General features: G+C 27.0%; 1 protein-coding gene across 4 annotated transcripts in view; it reads left to right on the forward strand.

Moving 5' to 3' along the window:
- The window catches only part of LOC129981841 (cell adhesion molecule Dscam2-like), a 430,627-nt gene that overhangs the window by 147,290 nt on the left and 262,005 nt on the right, over positions 1-21,332 (forward strand). For all 4 annotated transcript variants that reach the window (XM_056092863.1, XM_056092864.1, XM_056092866.1 and 1 more), the window contains exon 3: positions 15,424-15,585. In XM_056092863.1, coding sequence (XP_055948838.1) covers positions 15,424-15,585 — 162 coding nt within the window. The remainder of the gene's footprint in view (positions 1-15,423; positions 15,586-21,332) is intronic.

The following is a 21,332-nucleotide window of genomic DNA, read 5'->3' on the forward strand; positions in this document are numbered from 1 at the left end:
TTAATATGATAAAAAGGGAATTTCAAAACGTTATTGTAATATATACATTAGAATAACAATAAAATAAGCAGAAAAATCAAGTTGCATAAATATAGAATAACAAACCTTTGTTAATATTGCCAATAGTTTAAAAATCTTTAGAAAGAAAAGCACTAAACTAATTAGAAATTACATTAATTTTAGATTTGAAATAGTACAAAATAATTAGAAATTGCATTAATTTTAGATTTGAAGTGGTACAAAATAATTAGAAAATATAAAATACTCGTGACTGTTTTTATTTTAAGCAGAATGAAAAGATATGTATCCTAAAATCGAATGATTTTTTTTTCTGAAATATATCTTAGCTCTATAAAAGTTTATTTTGCTAAAAGTTGTGATTATCTTTTACTTTATTGAAGTTTTCCTATATAAATAAAAGAAAATGATTTTACAGAAATATTGCTAGCTTTTGATTTTCTGGAAGAGCGAAATTGATGAAACAAATTAAAAAAAATATGTTTCTGATAAAGAAAGTTTCCTTTTATTCATGCAATAAAATGTCTTGTCAATATAATATTTCTTTAAATTTTTAATCTTTGAAAATTTTTCATTCATTCAGTTTTTACTTTCTGAGGCAGTACAATAATTTGTATTTAATATTAAATGTCCTAGCATAAAATACTTTGTCATATAATATTGCTTTACATTTTTAATCCTTGAAAATGTATCATAAATTCTTTCTTTTATTTTTTGAGGCAATACAACAGTTTGCATTTAATGGTAAATGTGAAAATAATTATTTTGCATTTTATTTAATTTAAAGTTAAACAAAAAAGTCTAACTTTAAAAACACATATTTTCTTCAAAAATAAAAATAGAAATAATGATATTCAAATAAATCAGAAAGAAACACCATGAATAAAATAAAAATGTGTCATAGACATAAAAAAATGTTATTTATAAATTAAAATAAGATTACTCTTGTACGATCTAAAACATAAATGCCGTCTACCAAGATTCAGGCAATATTAGCATTATTATTCTTTAGAATAAAGTTTCCGAAAGAAAAAAAAAATATTTCAGTATAAACTGCTTGAAAAATAAACAAAGCCCGTCCTGAATTAATGTCTTGAATCTTCTGAGGTCAAATCCGAAGCAAAAAAGAAGTGAAAAGTCTCACAAATCCGTTAAAATAAAGAAAGAACAATAAAAAAGAAATACTGGCAATTCCGTAGTCTATTGCTTTAAAAATAAAAGAAAAGAAAGTACAGAACCCAGATATTCCTTTTGTAAGTCCTTTCTCGAACTCCCAGGCTCACATAAAAATTCCTCCTCCACCTACTTTATATCCCTAACTCAAGCAGAAGATCTTCTCCTTTTCTCATATCTAGCATACGAATTTTCGGAATCATAATATGCACTCCTTATCCCAGCACCTAGGAGGAGAGAAGACCATACCTTACCATAGATACTAAATTATTGCAAGGTGGAGCAGCGAATCCTGGAAGTTATAGTTATCGATTCCTTTGTGGTACCCTGTGCGCGTGGGGCCATTATCTCTCTACAACAGGACAGTTATTATATATTTCAATGATTTAGCCTTCAAGGTGCACGCACGTTGATTGCGACAAGATCCTGACGACGGCTCCCCTGAGATCCGCTGGAGAGTGCCCTATAACAATTTTGGATGGAATGGTATTGGTTTGTTGGGACTACAACGGTTGTGGAATTTCAATACGTTTTGGAGAATGCGGTGGAGTTTATTTCGTTAGCAAGTTGGGTAGAGCATGAATGGCTAACGTGTTTGGATCCCATTTCGGTTTACTTTGGAGATTAATTGAGATTATTAAAGTCTCCAGGCGAGGATATTATCTTTGTTTGGGGAATGAATCATGGTGATTAGTAGACGATGATAAAGTTATTCTTAAGGGAGAGGGTACAGAAATAAACTCGCTGTGATAGTCTAGAAAGCATTCGCTAAGGGTTATCTTAAGCCGGCCCTACTTTCATTAATAAGACTACAATGTCACTGGAGGAAAAAGCTTTTGGGATAAAATTTATTTCAGGACAGAGACAATTGCAAAAATGCAATTATTTAGTGAAGCTAGCCTAAATAATGGTATTTAGGAATGGAGAAAGAGTAATATTATTCTCTTACATTTCTAAATAATGGATATTCTAGTGGAATTAGTTTTCAGAATTTCGAGTGTGTGCGTTAATAAATTCGAAAATAACATCAGTATTTTTTATTTTTTTTTTATTTTTTTAATATTAAATAATGAATAACATTTAAACATTCATTTAGATTTAATTATGCATTCGCTTTCTATTATAGCTCTCATGACTTTGGAAAAGGAAAACAGTTTTAAAAATTTTGTTTAAATTATTTTTGAAATTAAACAAAAATTGGGAAATTCAAGGATAGTATTCAAACCAAAGCTAAAAAAAAATGTAATGAATATTAATAATTATTTTGTTCAGTTTCATTTTAATTTATTAACTGTCGGAAAATTTACATTGTTTTGTAAAGTTGATAGTAATAAATTGCCAATAATTGTATTCATTTATTGGAAATGATCATTAGATATTAATTTTTTTAAATATATAGTTATGATAATACAGAAAATTGTCTCATGATTACAAAATGATCATTCCCATTATTCATTTATGAAAGTTTGCTTTTATATATCTCTAAAATAATTAGATCACAAAATTTCTTATTATTTTATTAATTAGATATTTTATATCTATTTACTATATAAAAAATTGTCAGCTTTCAATATGATAAATTTAATACATATTGCATCAATATTTCCAACTTTTGGGTATTTTTTAAAAATTATGATTTTTATTTCTTTAATCCAACTGAAATTGCAAATATCCTTTATTAACAAACTTAATTTGATTTTCTGAATAAATAAGGTATAGAAAACTTCTTCTGAAACTAGAAAAGAGAAGCAAAAAAAAAAGACATGTTATATCTTCTTTAATGCATTTATATATATATATATATATAAAACTACATACATTGACCGATCACTAAAAACATTCCGCAATAAATCATTTTCATTTTCTTCATTATAATGGTTCATTTTTTATAAATAGCTAAAACTACCTTGCTGCATTTGCAAAATCTTCATAAATTACTTGTAATTATTGCATATCAGGTTTTATAATTCAATATGGTTTTATAGTCACAATTTTTTCCAATCTTTTTAACATCATATTAGTTGCATTTCAGGATCATAAAGAATAGGCATTACATTGCAAATAAACAAAAACATACTTTTACATAGTATCTTTAAAAAAAAGACAGAAAAGACTAAAATCATTTTAATTTTACAGTAAAATATTACAATTCCTTATTTTATTATTTTCATGATTTTTTTAAACTATGACTGAATTCTTTAATGTTTGTTTTAGAAAACTGCAAATAATGAAATTAATAATTTTACTATTTATCCTTTCTAACAATGAGCATGAAATACTTTCGGACAAACTTAAAATTAAACATGAAACCGTAAAAGTAAAATTAATATTAGATACTTTATTTAAAATATACTAACATGGCTCATTATTAACTTCAGTGAAAGATAAAATTTTCATAATAAAATATTTATTCAATCAAATTCTACATTTCGTTCCTTTTTTTGCCAACAGTAAATAGAATAAGTTCTGTCTATTGAGACTTTACATTCTACACCATTTGAATTAGAGCTACCAAATTTGACGCAGATATATATTGGAAGGAGGGAATGTGCATTTCGGAATATATTTTTTAAACTTTTATTTCAAATAATGAAATTACAATTTGAAGATCAACTTTCGATTTATTTAAGTATTTAAATTTATCATATTTTGGATTTTCTTCATCATGATGGACGAAAATGGTTTTTATATATTAAATTTTAAAAACATTTTTCTATAAACAAAATTACTTTAGGTGTGAAATTATTTTAACTGTTTATTGTTTCGCAATTTCCAAAAATAAATTTCAGAATTTTAATTGTAATGAAACCTACGCCAATTTCTTTGTTACATCAACTATTTATCTGCTTGGCTTGTATTGGCCATTGTTAAAAGCTGAAGAAGTAAAATTTAGCTTATTACATGATCAAGTTAAATGATAAATGAGAAAGTGAAATCAATTTGTGATTAGAGAAACAACACGCATAAAGAAGTAAGATTACTCGGACCGTTACATTTTGATGGCATTATTTGTCCCCGTTTGAAAGGTTTGTTTACAAAATATATAGAACAATCTAGGACTATTGAAATAACATGCCTCTAGCTCTTATCACTTTTTAAAAACATGCTTTTTTCAGGGTCCCATGAATGTGAAAATTATGATCAAGAGCTTAATGGGTTAAAAAAATCACAGCCTATATTCTCGGCAAACCGGCTGTTTATAAAAAAATCGGTTGAAGATTCATTAACTCTTGTACATAAAAGAAAATCGTCTTATATGGAACATTCACATTAAGGCGAATATTTACGTGACAAATTTATTTTTAAATTATCACCGTGAATACTGCTATTTATATGCTACATTTTTAAGCTGTAAGCCTTAAATATAAACAATATGTAAGTGTCGGAAGTTTTTTTTTCCCCTAAACATAAAATCATCAAAAATTAAGATAATATCAAAAATTATCTTACCTGTTGTGAAGAGTTTTCAATTTCGTTTTATGGAATTTCAGCATTATTTCCCAGCTTTAGGTGAGAGACCTATGTATTTATTATATAGCAGAAAGAATTACCATAATATTCTTGTCCTAAAGTAATATTAGCGATTGACTGATATTTTTAATTTCACCCATGATAATCATACCCATTTCACCCATAATAATTATATATGCAATTAGAGTATATAAGTAATTAAGGCGTTTCTCTCTTTCAAAATATTATCATTAGCTAGTGATGGACTTAAAATTTTGCAGACTAGAAAGCCATAAAGAATCTCTTTATATACATTTTTAATTCAGTCACTGAGTGAACATTTTTATATCAGTCCTCATATGCCTGAACAAAAAAAAATGATTAGTCATTATTAGTAATTATGAGTTAATCAGAATCTGTGCATTAAATATTCTACATCCACATATCTCTATTTGTTCCGATAACGACGTTGAATTACTAATTGATGCTAAACGCAGATTCAGTAATGATCCAGGCGGAAAGCAGGCAGAAAACACTATAACTCCAATAACTGGATGCAATGCCATCTAATAGAATTGGAATAATGTCATAACAGCGTTATCATTAAACAACAGTCGATTATAGTTTGTGACGCAATTTAATTGATTAGGTTTGGACTGGTTAATTGATGTGCTTAATGAAATTCTTTCACAAGGGATTGCTCAGAACATATATCAAAATCAATAATATAAAAGGATGTGTAAATTTTAGCGTTGCTTGGTTTTATTTTGTTCTGTCACATATTTGATCGTATTTTGGGTTGTAAATTGTAGCTTTGGGTTAAGTAATTTATTTGTATGTGGGTATGAAGAAAGAAAAGCTTCAAATATTCCAATACTATCAACATTTACCAGCAAATGAATTTATGAAATCTTTTTATCATTGCAAAAATTAAGAAAATATATCAATTTTATGTAATATCTCAAGGTAATGAATAAATCAAAGTTTGAAGAATAGTTTATCTGATATTTTAAAATCAAATAAATTATTTAACATTGTTTTAGATTTAGCTAATAACACGCAATTGGAATTCAACTTCATTTATTTTAAATATAATAAAGCTTTATCACTTTGTTTCTAAATATCATTTAATGAATTATTGGACTTAACTGGGGCATTTTTTTTAGCGCAAAGTAAATTTTCAAACACAATTGCAGAATATCAATATTTATTAATAAATAATGATATTCTGTTCACAAAGATTTTGATTTTATATGTACAAAGCTCTAGAAATTAAATTTCGATTTCAAGTATTATTTCATATACAGGATGGAGTGAAATAGTTTGTTTTAATTTAATGAGTAATTTATTGTTCATGAATACTTCAACAAATTATTTTAAAACTCTAAATTATGAAATATATTAAAGCCGTGTTAATTATTTATTCTTCCACCCGTTTTGTGTGTTAGTATACATGAACATTTCAGGTGGAATGTAGTTCCTGACATCACAGTGCCTTTGAAACCTTATCTTGTTAGTCCACTTTAAACAAATAATTTTCTTTTGCCTTAACGTAACTGCTATTTCTGTATGCAATTTGTTAAGGCAATACAATCTTTTGCCTTAATGCAACTGCAATTATGGATAATGCAGATAATTACCTCAATTATTTTCCCTAAATTTTAAAAATATTGCTTAAAATCAAATAAACTGCAGGATAAATAAATTACTATAGTTAGAAAAATATAGGTTAAAAATCCATAAATGAGATAAAACTCTTATCAGCATGATAATATTTCTGACGCATAATGTAGAAACGATAAAATATATCTTAGGTTTTAGTTAATAATAATAATAATAATAATTAAAATTTCAAAAAAATGGGATTCTCAATATAGTATATAAATATAAAATTTAGCATTTCTAAGTCATACGGTAATAAGTCTACAGGGTGCTGAAACATGCTCAGACACTCATTAATCTATGGTAGAGATTAAAAAAAAACATTTATTAGTCTGTTTCTTGAAGGTCATTGATGAATTATCATTGGACTTCAAATTAGCTCTACATTTTAGTGTCTCGAACATTACGATGAATGTGGTTAGTAAAATGGCGCAAAGTAATTAGCCACTTTTAAAGTACCTGTCTAACTACGGATACATATTTTTGAAAAATCCCTCTAATGAGTGATTTCCAGTCATTTCTGAGTCAATGTGATTGCAAAAATTAAAAAAAAAATATTGTTCAGGAAATTCTGTGAAAATTGATATTCTATAAAATGTGTCAATTTGGGTAAAAAATGGTAAAATTTGCAACAAAAAGCAAAAGACTCTATAAAGAATTTTATTGCACATATCCCAATTATTTTTATACACAACATACTTATAGCTGTGATGAAAGGAATGAAATATAATCTAAGAAATATATGTATTTTCAAAAAATGCTCTAGCCAGCGAGAATTTCTGTATTGAAAATTTCATAAAATTCGCTGTTGAAAATTACATTAGGCAGCTATAAAACAAACTACTCAAGGCAAATTTACATCCCTAGTTGATTGCCTTTGAAAAGCTTAAGGTAACATATGTGCAGAATTTCAAGGTAATACATTAATAAGTTTTTAAGATATAATGTTTTGCGTATGAAATTTTTTACGAAAATAAGTTTTTCAAAACATTAAATTTTCTATTTGTCTTTTACTAAAAATACTTTGCAAACATAAGAAATATTCAAAAGCAGATGTAATTACCAATCCTTTTGGCATAAAAACTACTCAAAACGTATTCTAATAAACGTGGCTTGCTAATAGATTATATAAATTAATTTATGATTCAGAGAGACGTGTATTTATAAAAGGTTGAAAAGCATTCAACTTCCGATTAGTATTTCCGGTTTGTTTTTTAGCTACAGAGGTTTATAAAAATATGGCATATCTCGGTTTATATTTATCGTAGAATTAAAACAAGCACAGATTTGGAAACCGAAATAAATGGGATTTAAAATAACACAATAATAAAAATTTGTGAAACTGCCTTTTACACGTAGATAGATACCTTAATTTGCATTATAAACAAAAGAGGAGAAATAAGTATTATTATAATTGTCCAAGATATATAAAATTTCATGTCCTGAACAACTAAAATTATTTTCTTCTATGCTAATTATTCAAACTTATCTGGCAATCTAAGTATTAAATTACAATAATTTGAATCATGGAATTTCCTTTCTTTTTTTCTGTTAGAAGGTAATTGCACAAAATGGCATAGTCCTTGACCAAAAATAAATTGTTAGCAATAATATGTCCAATTATTCTCCTGAAAAATAAGCTGAGTAGAAATTAAACTTCATTACTTTCGCTTGAGACACTCTCAGAAAAGTTTCGAAATTAAATTTCTAACATTTTTTTTTCTTCGAATTAATCACTCTCCATCATTAAATCCTCAATATGGCCGGAAGCATTGATTTTTCTCCTCATTCTAAGAAATCATTATACCTTCTTGTGACAAAAATCTCGTACAGGATGCTTTCAATAAAAAGAAAGTCGTCGAGAATTCAATATGTCAAACATGACCCAAGGCTACGCAAGAACTTTTAATGGTTCTTTTTTTTTCCCCTTTTCAGACAAGAAAACAATGCATGTAAGAAGTAAAGTGCTCCTCTATAAAACAGCTTCTACCGAATCGAAGCAAACACTCTAATTATTTCTGCAAACAGACTGAAATGGCAAACTTACGGTTTCTACCAGTCATTGTGAGAATTCAGCTAAGTGAACAAAAAGTCTAACTCTTACGGCCTCCCAGTAATTAAATTTATTTCTGTTCAATGGCCAACTTTTTTTCTTAGTCTAATTCCAGTGAGTCAATCTTCTCTCATTTTTTTTTTTTTCTAAAACCTTTCTTATGTACAGTTCTCTATTATTTGATTACTGAAAGAAATTCTTGTTACTTTCAACGATGGAAACATGCGAGGTGTAATATGAATATTAATTTCCGTTGAGATCATGAAGTACATGCAAGTAATTAGAGAAAAAAAAAAGAGTGAAAAAATTATTCACTCGAAAGAACTGTAGTTAGAAAATAACAAAATACATCTTTGATGCTGAGAAAAACTATTTATTTTTTAAAAATAATTTTGTGGTTTTAATTGGTACAACATTAAAAGTATTTTTCAAGGTTTTTTTATTCTTATATTAATTGTTTTTTTTCTTTTTCATAACATTTTATTTCAAGTTTTCTTTTCTGTTCAGTAAATTAGAAGCTATATTTTCTTTCCTATTTATTTAAAAACTTCGTGATGCAATGCTTTGATGAAATTTCGTACTGATCACGTATAAAAAAAAAATATTAAATCAGTTAAAAAATATATGTTCTGAAAAAATGAAAAAAAAATCATCGTGCTTTTAATCAAGTGCTTACTTTTGATTCATTTAACCTGTATGAAATGTTCACAGTTCCTATTAATAAGTTGAATCTATTTATTAGCCGGCGTACTTGAGTAGGGGTAGCGCGTCTTCTCCATGATCTAGGCATCCCGGACTCGGGCATAGTTGTTCTTCACCATGCGTTCTATCTGCAAGGTGTGTGAATGAGCCCCGCCCCCCGTAAAAAGGGGTTGTGCAAGCGAGTGTGTGAGTGTCATCTTCATATAAGCCGGAAGTCACACTGCTGCCCTCGGGTGCTCAGAGGCCTTTACCATCAGAAGTTGCTGCACCCCTTTTTACGTGGTAACGCGGTCACGACGTCCTCATCAATATATTTATTTTTCTCTGATTTCATTAATAAATGTATCTTATCACTTCTAAGAAACGATTCGGAATCTAAAATTTATTCGGTTCACCTATTGATTAATTTAACAATTCCTGTTTGATAAGTTAGCATTAGATTATTTGATAATTATTTATTATTAATTATCTTCCAAATAATTATCATCCAAATTGTCAAATAATTTGATAATTAGTAACAAGCAGCTCTAGTTTGATCCCCGCTATTATTTTTGAAATATGCAGATATATATATTCTTTTATTAATGAATAAAATATGAAACACTGAAAAATTTTAATTTCATATTGGATGAACAACTAACTTCAAAATAAATATAAGTTAGTAATTTTCTCTCTTTCAAGATAAATCACGGCAGTTAAGTACTTGTAAATGAAAAAAAATAATAATAATAATGCTAAATTAGAGTATTGACAAGCAACACTATCAAAGAATTTGTGAAATTTAAAAATAAAATTTATATCTATAATTGCAAATTTATTCCTGATAGTTAGCATTATTTATAGAAGTTAGTATTAATTAGAAGACCCTTTGATCAATTATGAATACTTTTAAATAATGTACACAATTTGATATTTCTGTTTGTATTGAACGTTTTCAGCAACAACACTCATTATATTTAGTTCGCCCTATAATTTAAACCAATAATTTAAATTGCTGATGTGGGGCGGCAGTTAAGAGAAAAGATGGCAGTTCAGATGTCGTCCTCGTCATCTGACTGTGGTTCAAAATTACGGTGTCCTTCCCACAACTGCCCTAGTGTTGCTTTAAATATGTTAATATAAATCAAATCAAATTAAATTAAAAGTATAACTACTAGATGAAACGGAAATCATATATTGCTTTTGCACATTATTTCTTCAATTTTATTGGAAAAATATTTTTAAAAGTTCATTTAATCGAAATATTGCGATCTTAATTCTGCAAAAAATATTTTATTGTATAAGTAATAGCTATGTATGTTATATCAAGATAGATAAAATATAATTACTCCATTTAAAATCTCATTTCGTTTTAAAAGCATTGTTAGAAATATTGATTTACGTAAAAAATATATCTATAATACTGTAAAACTTTAAAGTCGGTCACATTGTAAAATCAAATCGAAAACTATTTTTAAAAAAAAATCGAAAGACAGATAAACTGAGAAGTATTATAGCGAAACTCTTAATATTTAAAATGTATATGATATTGTTAAAAAAACTCTCCGAAAGAAAGATAACTTGAGACATAATTTACCGTGACTTTAATTATTTAAAATGTATAAAAAGACATGAAATATATTAGATTTGTTCCTTAAATCATGAATATCAAAAGATTTTTTCTTTTATTTTCGGTAACTGTAATTTATAATGTGCTTTAGTATTTCTAAATAGTTCAATGAATTTATCCAAATACTTCTGATAAGATTAGCAATGAGAATTTATTGTCAGTTTATACAATAATTTGCATGTCTTCAATACAAATTGCCTCATTTAGCGAAAATTTATCTGTATTATACGATTTGTTGACATTTAAAACTATACAGTAGACAAATAATCTCCTTCATATTATTAATTTTGAGAAATAGCTGTTATTTTTATTTATTATACTGCGCGTTCAGAACCATTAGATTTAAAATGCTGCCCGTGACAGACATAAATTTTAATTAACTGAACAATTGATATAGTTAAAAATAATGCAAACAGTGTTTTATCTAAAAATGCATTTATAACTGCGTCTGAATATTTTTACAATGATATATATTTTTGAAAATATTTGATTATTCGAATATGTCGCAATTCATTTCAAACGCATTGTCTATGAAGCAAATAATTCAAGAAGATTCAATCATTACATAACACAATCAATTTATCTTTTTTTTTCAATAAAACTTCGAAAATTCGACATCAGACTGTCTATTTATTCTAAACATGAATAAAATCGTCTGTTCCCGTAATAACGAATTTTGAAGTGTGTAGAGAAAAAAAAATTTCAAAGTCACCTTGATTATGTTTAATCTTTGAAGCAAACTATAAAGCTTCAATTTTTCAAAACACTATCTGACAGAAAAATGACGGTCGTCGAGACAGCTAGCTTAAAATTGTTTCATGGTGCTTCAAATTTGGAAGGGGAGGAGCAACAGCAGAGAAAAATTCTGTCATTTTTACCGAGATATGTCATTTTTGACGTTATGATGTTTTTTTTCCTTAACTTCTGATTAAATCTAGTTTGTTAAATGCGAAAGTATACATGAATACGAAACAAAAGACCTGACTTAAGTTATGTTTAACTTCAAAGATTAAGTTGTTTTTATTAGTTTTATAGCGCTTAGCACATGTCACATATTTTCTATTTAAGAAGATGTATTCAATTTTGTTTAAAGGCATTTTGACCTCATTGTTATATTTAATATATTCAAAAGTGCTTTAATAAAGGAAGGATACAGTTGCATTTAAAAGAGAGCATCTTAATTTATTCATGAATGAAATCTTAATTATAAATACAATTAAATTTTGAAAAATGTAGTAAAAGAGTAGTTTAAATAGAGACCTATTTAATATAGAAAAAAATATAATTTTATACTTTCATCAATAAGAAAAGAAAAAAAAACAAGATGAAACATTAATAATAACCATGAAATGATACTAGTTTCACTTTACCAATGAAGTAAAAAAAATGATATAATTGAAACGATATTTTTTTTTAATTTTCAGATGGTATTAAAATTATTTTTATGCTGTAATAGTTTTAAAATAAATGATAATAAACACCGTTTATTTTTCCATTAATTAAAATTTCAAACAAATCTCTGCTTTTTAAATATTATCATTTTTTAAAGTAAATAGTGTTTAGTTTGGTATCTCTAGGTAAAATGGTCAGACCGTAGAGTCCCCCTGTATGTGTATATATATATATATATATATATATATATATATATATATATATATAATATATATAATTTCACCACGGAATGCATAATTTGCGTAGGAAGAATAATCGTGTAAGAAATACGTCAGTCTACATCGTGATATAAGAGCAGAAGATACCATTTTTTTTTTCTTTCATTGATTTTTTTTTCTATAAGATTTTGATAGGGATTTCTTTAACATGTTTTTAAGAAAGGAAATTTAAGTATCTATAAGAGAATGTTGTAAGCGTTAGGAATTTTTATCCCTGCACTCGGAGCATGAGAAAATGATGGAGTATTTTTTATAGAGCACGTGTAAAATTAATTAAATAAAATATGGAAATTGGGACAGGAAATAAAAGAACATTTTAGTATGAAGTTAATATGAACTAATTTTAAAAGAAACTTAGGAAATTAAGGTTTAAATGAGATTTTAAAATATCATTACAAAAGTTAAATAATGCAACTGTCAATAGTTTACAGTATTTCCAGTTACATGATGGAAAATTAATCATTTTATACAATGAACTGCATTATTTTCATTACTTAGCACATTATTAAAACTTTATCTATGCATTTAAAAATTTAAAAAATAATCATTTCTTTAACCATTTATTTACTGACGGTACTTAAAAGTACCATTTAAATATGGCTTATATCTTCGAAATATGACAATTTTTGTTGATGGTATTCTAAAGAACACGGAGAATGTAACCCAAATAGCAAGAAGTTAATATAAGCTAAAAGTAGGAATAAAAAATATTTAATTAATAATTAAATTAAGATATTTGTATTAATTAAAGTATTCTTCCTGGGTTCTCTGGGATTATTCTTCAAGAAGACTTACTTACTAGTGCAAAAATGAAGTTAAAAATTGATGGCAATATAATTCGGTAAATAAAGGGTTAAAAGGAATTTTATTTTTTTTCTTTGTTCTAACTGATTTTTTTATAGCATACATATTTTATCATATTGATATATATGTTGCCATCAGTCAAGACATCACTTATTAAGTAAATATACTAAATGTATTTGACGTTAATAATAAGCGATAATTATTCACAATAAGTCTGTATTCTGTAATTTTGAATAATTAATGAGGTGAATACGAATGGGTAGAGTTAGATACTTACACTAATTGCATTAATCATTTTGCCACAACTTATATGTACGATATCAATAACACCCACAGTCGTTCAGCATTTGTGGCAAACTAGCTAATATTAAGAATGATAAATTCATTTCATGTTGTAGAAAGGATGTTTAATTTTCAAGCTGTAAATCATGGAAGCATTGCTCTTTTTGCTGTAATAATGATGTTTTATGCATCATTTCATGCTCAATTTGTAACACAAAATGACCAATATTGTTATGACAGTGTTCTTTATTTAGAATACCAAACAGCATTGTAGGGATACCATGCAATATCTTGTGCTAATAGAGATGAATCATCCACATGATTTTAAACCATGTTATTATATTTTGTTTAATGTGGAAGTAGTAGAAAAATTTCGATAATCAGAAAAAAGGTGGAAGTTTATTTTTTGTTATAAGTTGTGAATCCTTATGCTGGAAAAAGAATTTTCATTAATATAAAATGATATGCAAAGAAAAACAGAATGTTTTCATATATTATAAGGGTAGATCAAAGAGGGTTAGATTAAAATCCTCAAATATTACATTCCATGTAACTAGATATGGAATTATATCCATATTATTATACTCGTAGTTATGCGATTCTAGAAAAGCAAGTAGAACTAGAGAAACAAATAACCGGTCTCATAAAAAGGATATTTTCATTTAAATAAATAGTATATACCAAAATATAAATGTCTATGCAAAATAATATTTCGATGTATCTATATGTTAAAGTATTCAAATATTCTATATATTTCCTGAGACTTTCTCCCTTTCTCCAAATTTTGAATCTATTTTTTTTAGCCCTGAAAGGAACTATTTTTCAAGTTTGATTTAAATATTTTTATTCCTTTTACTTTCAAATCTAAATTTCTTAAAGTATGTAGAATCTAAATACCGACTATCCAATACAAAAAAATAATAAAAACTGTAACCCTAACGTATCCATATAGAGAAGAATAACTTTATTTACCAGAATATTTTATCGGAGAAATATTTTCTTGTCGATTAGTTGAAAAAAGTTATAAATGAGTTCTTGAATGCCACTCTTTTAATATCTTTAATTATATGATATTTAATTTTTCATGTGATGTATCTTCTTGAAAGTTTCATTGGCAGAGTGGTAATATAGAAATAACGAATATCGGTTTATATTTAAATAATGCTGTTTTACTCAATTAGCTCAAATCATTAATTTACTAGTTTAAAATAACACATGCTTTTATTTCATTGTATCATTTTTGTTTCCTTTTTTTAAATAAACTTACAAAGTGAGGATTGTAAAAAAAAAAAATCAATAAAATTTCTTCTTCAGAAATATAATTTTTCTCTGCAAATGAAGCAAAAATACAGAGAAAAATGTTTAAGATTGTTTCAGAATGATCAACCTTTATGTATTGCAAAATTCTGTTTTTAATCTCACCATTATTATCTTTATTGGAATAAACTTTTTACATTCTTCCAGGTTTTTATTAACTTTCTTTTCACTTTTCGGTTCAAATATTGCAGTCGATTTTGAACTAATTTCCAAATGTATTAAAATAAACATAGCTTAAAACTGGATAGCAATGTAATATTAAATATATTTACTATTTAATTGCATACAGTTTTTGACAAAAAGGGGTAAGTCCTCTGGAATATAGTTTCAAATCTATTGCAAAATTCAAGCATATAAGGTTAAAAAATAGAAAACAATTATTCAGATAAAAAAACTAATATAAAAATTTTAAGAATTCACAATCACAAATTTTAAAGATATGTAAAGCTTTAAAATTTTAATAGGCTTATGAGAAATGATTTTACATTTTTTAAGTTAGTTTTAAAAACATGGTATACCAAATTTTTATTGTAAATAATAACTTGATTTGCACTACTATTGTAGGAAATGAATTCTCTTGTGCTAGGCTCAGAATATTGTTTTTAAAATTGTAACGTAATATGAAAATTTGATTTCTGATTTTTTTCCCTTTAGGTAGTGAATTTTATTTTTCTCTTTTCCAGTTCTACAGCAATCGTACGAAGTCCATGTCTCTGATCATTTTGTTATCAGAGGCAGCACAGCGATTCTCCAGTGCCAAAGCCCACCTGCTGTACGACCTTTTATAAAAGTGATGCTATGGCTTCGGGAAGATGGAGTTAGTATCGGCTCTCCTGGAACAATAGGTATGAATCAAAACTGTTTATAGCAATACCCATTTGTACTTACAGTTTGAGTGACAAATTATCTTTTAAGATATCTTTGATTTACAGCAAGTATATAATTCTGTAAATGGGATATAAGATAAAATGATACATAATAATAAGACAAAATAATTTCTCTGACAAAAATGTTCATATATGAGAATGAAAATTTAATCTTTGATGACTTAAATTATCTTCTAATTGCATTTAAACAAATTATTTACTTGTACATTATAAATCTCTGTTATCAAAAAATATACGGGGGGGACGAATATTTAACCTCGCCAACTTGCATGTTTTTTTCTCTAAAGATTGATCCATATTTTTTTTTTTTTTAATATATCATTTTGATGTTGTTGTTTTTTTTGAGAAAAAAAGCAGTAAAGTAAAACGAAAATTTAGAAGTGTTTATTATTAAGGAATATTTAACTTTTTAAAATATACTTCTACAGCCGTTTTAAAAGTTAAAAAAAGATTGAAGTCCTACATGAAATAAAATTTTTACTGAACTCTCTGAATATAATGGACTTCTATAAGTTTCATATCGCAATGTGTGTTATGTGAATTATTTTTCTATTATAAAGCTCACATTACTTAAAATATTGATAAAGTATAAAGAATAAAGTGTTTATTCTTATAAATGAAATCTGCAATGAAATAAAGTAAATTATATTTTAAAAGCTTTTCAATGCTTAAATGAAATGTAACCTACATGTTATTTAAGTCTTTATTTATAAATATTAAGTTATAATTGAATTTCGGTAAAATGGTATTTATTTTTGAGAAGACATTTTAAAATTTGAAACTTATTTATAGTTATTAGAATAGTTATTTTATATCGATGCATTCTTCTATTGGCATTTTAGCTGTCCTATTAACTGAATAGTAGATTATCATTGAGATTACATTTATAATATGAAATTGTAAGATATAGTATTTACATTATCTATATTTACTTCTCTCTCATCATTATCCGGGTTATCTATTTTCACAAAACAGCTGTTAAAATTTATTTGATCAGCATAACTTAAGCATAGATAGACATCATGACATGAAAAAATATCTTTTCTTTTTCGTATGCGAAATTCAAAGGAAGTATTTTAATCGTCAAAATATTTGAACCAAAGAATTTGATGAATATCTATATTTCAGACATCCCTAATTTCCAAAAATAAATTTTTGTTAGTATGCCTATTTGTCTTTCCGTAAACACCATAACTCAAAAATGCTTTCAGCTAATCGGATGAAATTTTATACATGGAATTTTTACCAAATTTGTAGATTTCTGTATAAACTTTAAAGGAAATTCATTGAGTAGAAGTTTGAATGCATGGTTGTTCATTTACAAATGAATTAGAAAACAACAGAATGCAGAAAGCTAGATATATAAAATTTTGTACATAGGTTTAGAATTTAAAATATAATCTTTTTATCAAATTTTGAACCAAATCTCTGTCAAAAGATTAGTTATATATTATTATGTTCCTTCTAAAGCTTGTAAAAATAATAATTCATAAATGAAAGGATTTAAATCAATAAAATATTCCATTTATTTTGTGTTAAAAACTGTAGTTCCTTGTTAAATATTAGCTTTGTTCGATTGGCTAAACAGGCTTACTAAATACATATTCGCACCCAGAATCAGTAAAAATGTTTCGCCAGATATATATATTTCGTAATAATTATTTTTCGCTAATGCCATTCAAAGTACTTGTGGTCTTACACAAAATTATGTGAGTACTGGGATACTCTAATTTGGAGAATATTGGAGTTAACTTTCAATCGGAGAGTAAGCGAGAATATTTCGGGGAAACTACTCGCGATGATTTCAAGAAAGTGTCAAAATATATCATAGATAACAGTTTCAAACATGAAACCGATTTCCTAATAGTTATCAATTAAATAGTTCACATTAATAACTATTACATTTCATCCCAAATAAAATATGTCAATAGGTCGACTCATGAGAATACATATATTATACGTAGATATTTTATAGACGTAAATAGTTCAAATACGTTGACGAATAAAAATACGAAAGTTTGCTCTGAGGAAACAAGAATATCAGCAGGGACCTCAAACCAAAAAAAAATTAATAAGAGAGTATATTTCATTTTATTTGTTGCTTGCAAATCAAAAGTGTGATATAAAACCAAAAAAAAAAAAAAAACTATACTGCCCTTTACCTCCAAACTCATTTCAGCAATCAAACACGTCTGTGTAGTTCAAATACGCATTTGAACATTAAAGGCGCCAGTTCAAATCCCGCATCAGAACGAATGTCTCCTTAAAATTAAATTTTCATTGGTTTCCCTGAATGAGTAAAGGATTCCAATAAGTTCCCTTGCGTAAGTTCTCCTTAAACCTGTCAGGCATTTCAGTGTTTGCTCCACTTCAAGTAAAACCTCTATAAACTCGACAGAACCTATTGACTAATGTGCTTCACCGGCCGGTCTGTCACGTGTCAATATTTATTCACCAGCATCGAGTTTTATGTGGACATTGCAGTGTTTATAGGGGTATTTGATCTTCAACTTTCATGAAATGTCACCGACATCAAACTTTTTACTGTCGTTTTTATAGTACACATGTATGTCATTTATCCGGAAAATTCTTCCTGAAGTCTGTTAAAGCAAAAGTTTGCTTTAGCTCGCGGGAAATTTATGTCGGGGTGTTTGATACTTTTTTTAAAGGAGTTTATCTTTATCCAGCTATTCTTTCTGCAATGCATTCGATGCTGAATTACGTCAGCTAAAAGCGTATATCAGGTTTATGAACGTCAGGATACGATTTTAGGGGGGATTTTAACATTTTTTGGAATGTTTTGACGATCATTTACTGTAGTTATGGACTCATTTCACTTGGAATAAAAATTAATCACCCATCTAATCTTTTGTTTCGTTTGCTTTTCTTGAATAATGCATAGTATTGATTCTCTGATGAATAATATATGGATTTTAAATAGATTTTTGGAGGTATTTTATGGAAGTTAAAAAAAAAAAACTAATGTCGTAGAATTCATGAAAATTCTCGTTCATGGATATTGATAGATTCTATATTTCTGTTAAACAAAAGTTTAAGAATTAATTGATATGTACAGGTGATAGTGTTTCTACGGATATAAATGTTTTGAATTTATAAAAGTTTCATTATAGAATTGTATTTTACATTTTATTATCCAGTGATGTTAATAAATTTTGATGAGAAAAAAATAATAAATAAATTTGAATCCAAAAATACGATAACATTGGTGAATTATTTCGTTTGTTATATTTTCTTCCTTTTTTAACCATTTTGAGATCTTCATTAGACAGAAAAAAAGTATTTTTAAAACTATGCTTATATTTTTGTCTATCTTTTAATCCTTTTGACAGTGTGTTAAAAAAATATATAAAAGCAACTAGCTGAAATACTGGAATTCTGTATGCAGCGCTATTGCAGATTTTTTCATAGCGAAAATATTAACGATATCATTTCAGATATCCTAGAACGAAATATAATTAGCTTTAGAACATAATTTTTGTACCTAAATTGTAAATATTTATTTATATTTAGACAATCTTTAGATCTTCCTGAGGTACAAATTTTTTTTCAAACTATTTCTACCTTTTTAGCTATCATTTTATCTGTTTGCCATTGTGTTAAAAAAATTCTATAAGCGCTACAAGCTGAAATACTGGTATTCAGTATACAGATCTTGTTCCAATATTGTAGAATTTGTCATAGTGAAACTATTATCGAAATTATTTCAGACAACCCTGAACGCTATATAATTAGTTTTAGTACACATTTTTGCACCTAAACTCTAGACATATATTTATATTTGAACTAAATATTTGAAAGCATTATTTTAATGGGTTGAATATTTGAAGAATGTTAAATTACGCTAGTGAAATAATAAAATATACTATAAAATGAATGAAATATACTAAAAAATCGACTTGACATCCGAACTGCACACTCATACAAGTGTTTATATGCCATCTGTCGAAAAGAGGTGGCTCAAAAGGCATATCAATTCTCTTCAGATTGCTATGAAGCTAAACTAAAAACAAGCCATTGTTTCAATGTGTAGATTAAAATTGAAGATATAATTCCCGGTAGTAAAATTTCTTCTTATTAGGATTAAATTCAAATTTAAGCCTCCATATTTGAATTTTTTATGATTTTTTGGTTTGGGCTCTAGATGACAGGGTGAGGAATTATTCTTTGAAAATAGTAACTATGTGCTGAATAAACCTGAAAATGGTTTTTTTAAGTTTTTCGAAAAAATATCCTGTGCATTCGTCTATCCTCCTTCAGTCCACTGTTCTTTTATTTAGTTACAATAAAAAAGCAGATATCAAACATTGGAAGCCATACAATATCTATATGAGATTCCCTGTATAGAATCCTAAACCATATATTTATAGATGAATGTACCAATAGTATATTCATTTTCAAATGTGTAAACAATCTAAAATAGAAATTCAAAAATTTGCTTAAAATGTAGATGATTGGTGGAACTGTACTCTGTAGTCTCTATATGAAACCTGAGAAATAAACTGTCCTCAGAAAGTAATCAAAATGCATTCAATTCAAAAGTCTACCTTTCGCATTTTATAAATGGTGCATGCAACCGATTGATGTTTATTCCAGCAAATGTGAAATAGTTGAAAGCAATGTCTCATTTTGGGAACAGTTTCTCAAGAAAGGCATAATCAACTCGGATCGAATCCAATCCTGAGTAAATTTACGAAACGCCTCGTCGATCTATAACACTTTAACCTTATGCCAAGTTTCAACAGCAGAATTTTTCGCACTGACCTTCAAAATACACTTCAAAAGGATCTATCTGCGACAATACTCTAATATGACGCACATACTGTACAATATTATAATATTAAACAATATTTGTCATATCGTATACTATTGTTAAATATTGAATTATATAATATTGTGATATATTGTACAATATTATGCACAGGGTGTTGTACTACCTGGGCAGTCATGCATGAAATCCTGCAGGCCAACTAAATTTGCAATTAAATTTGAAATTTTCATATCAGATATTTTATGGCTTTCAAAATAAGAATAACACAATTTTTATTCTTCTTTTGATCCTCATTGTCAAGTTATTTTAGAATGAATATGATCTTTCCAGGACAACCTGTAGAAAATAAAAATAAAACTAACGTGTGATTGGACAGTAGAAAAATCACTGAAATCATAAAACAGATGGTATACTGTTTAGATACCAGCACATGAAAAATCTAATAGCATGGTATATGTATCTTTTTTAAAGAAAAATTAAATATATTATTTGAAAGTTAATGCACATTAATAATCATTAATAATAAAATGCATTCATGTGTCACATGTCTTAGGAGACTGTGAGATTTGAAAATAAAACCATGTTAAATCTGCAATAATAAATTGCTTTCTTGATTACATTGTGATTAATAGTACCATACGCTCTAGATTTCTTAGACCATTTATTTTGTCGGCACAAAGACATTAACAAACTAAACTTTAATGAATACGAAACGCACGCGCACTCTACTCGAATGAAAGTGGTTTAATCATAACATAAACAGAGACATTTTTTCTTACTATATTTTATTTTCTAATTATGTTAGTTTAAGATAATATGTCACTTGCATTCTTTTCAAACCTCTGTATCATGTAACATAATATATTGTATTATCTTGAATAACATAAAAATAAATCTAATATTTTTCATTTTCTTG

This window comes from Argiope bruennichi, chromosome 8 (assembly GCF_947563725.1).
Source record: "Argiope bruennichi chromosome 8, qqArgBrue1.1, whole genome shotgun sequence".
In the NCBI taxonomy this organism is placed as follows: domain Eukaryota; kingdom Metazoa; phylum Arthropoda; class Arachnida; order Araneae; family Araneidae; genus Argiope; species Argiope bruennichi.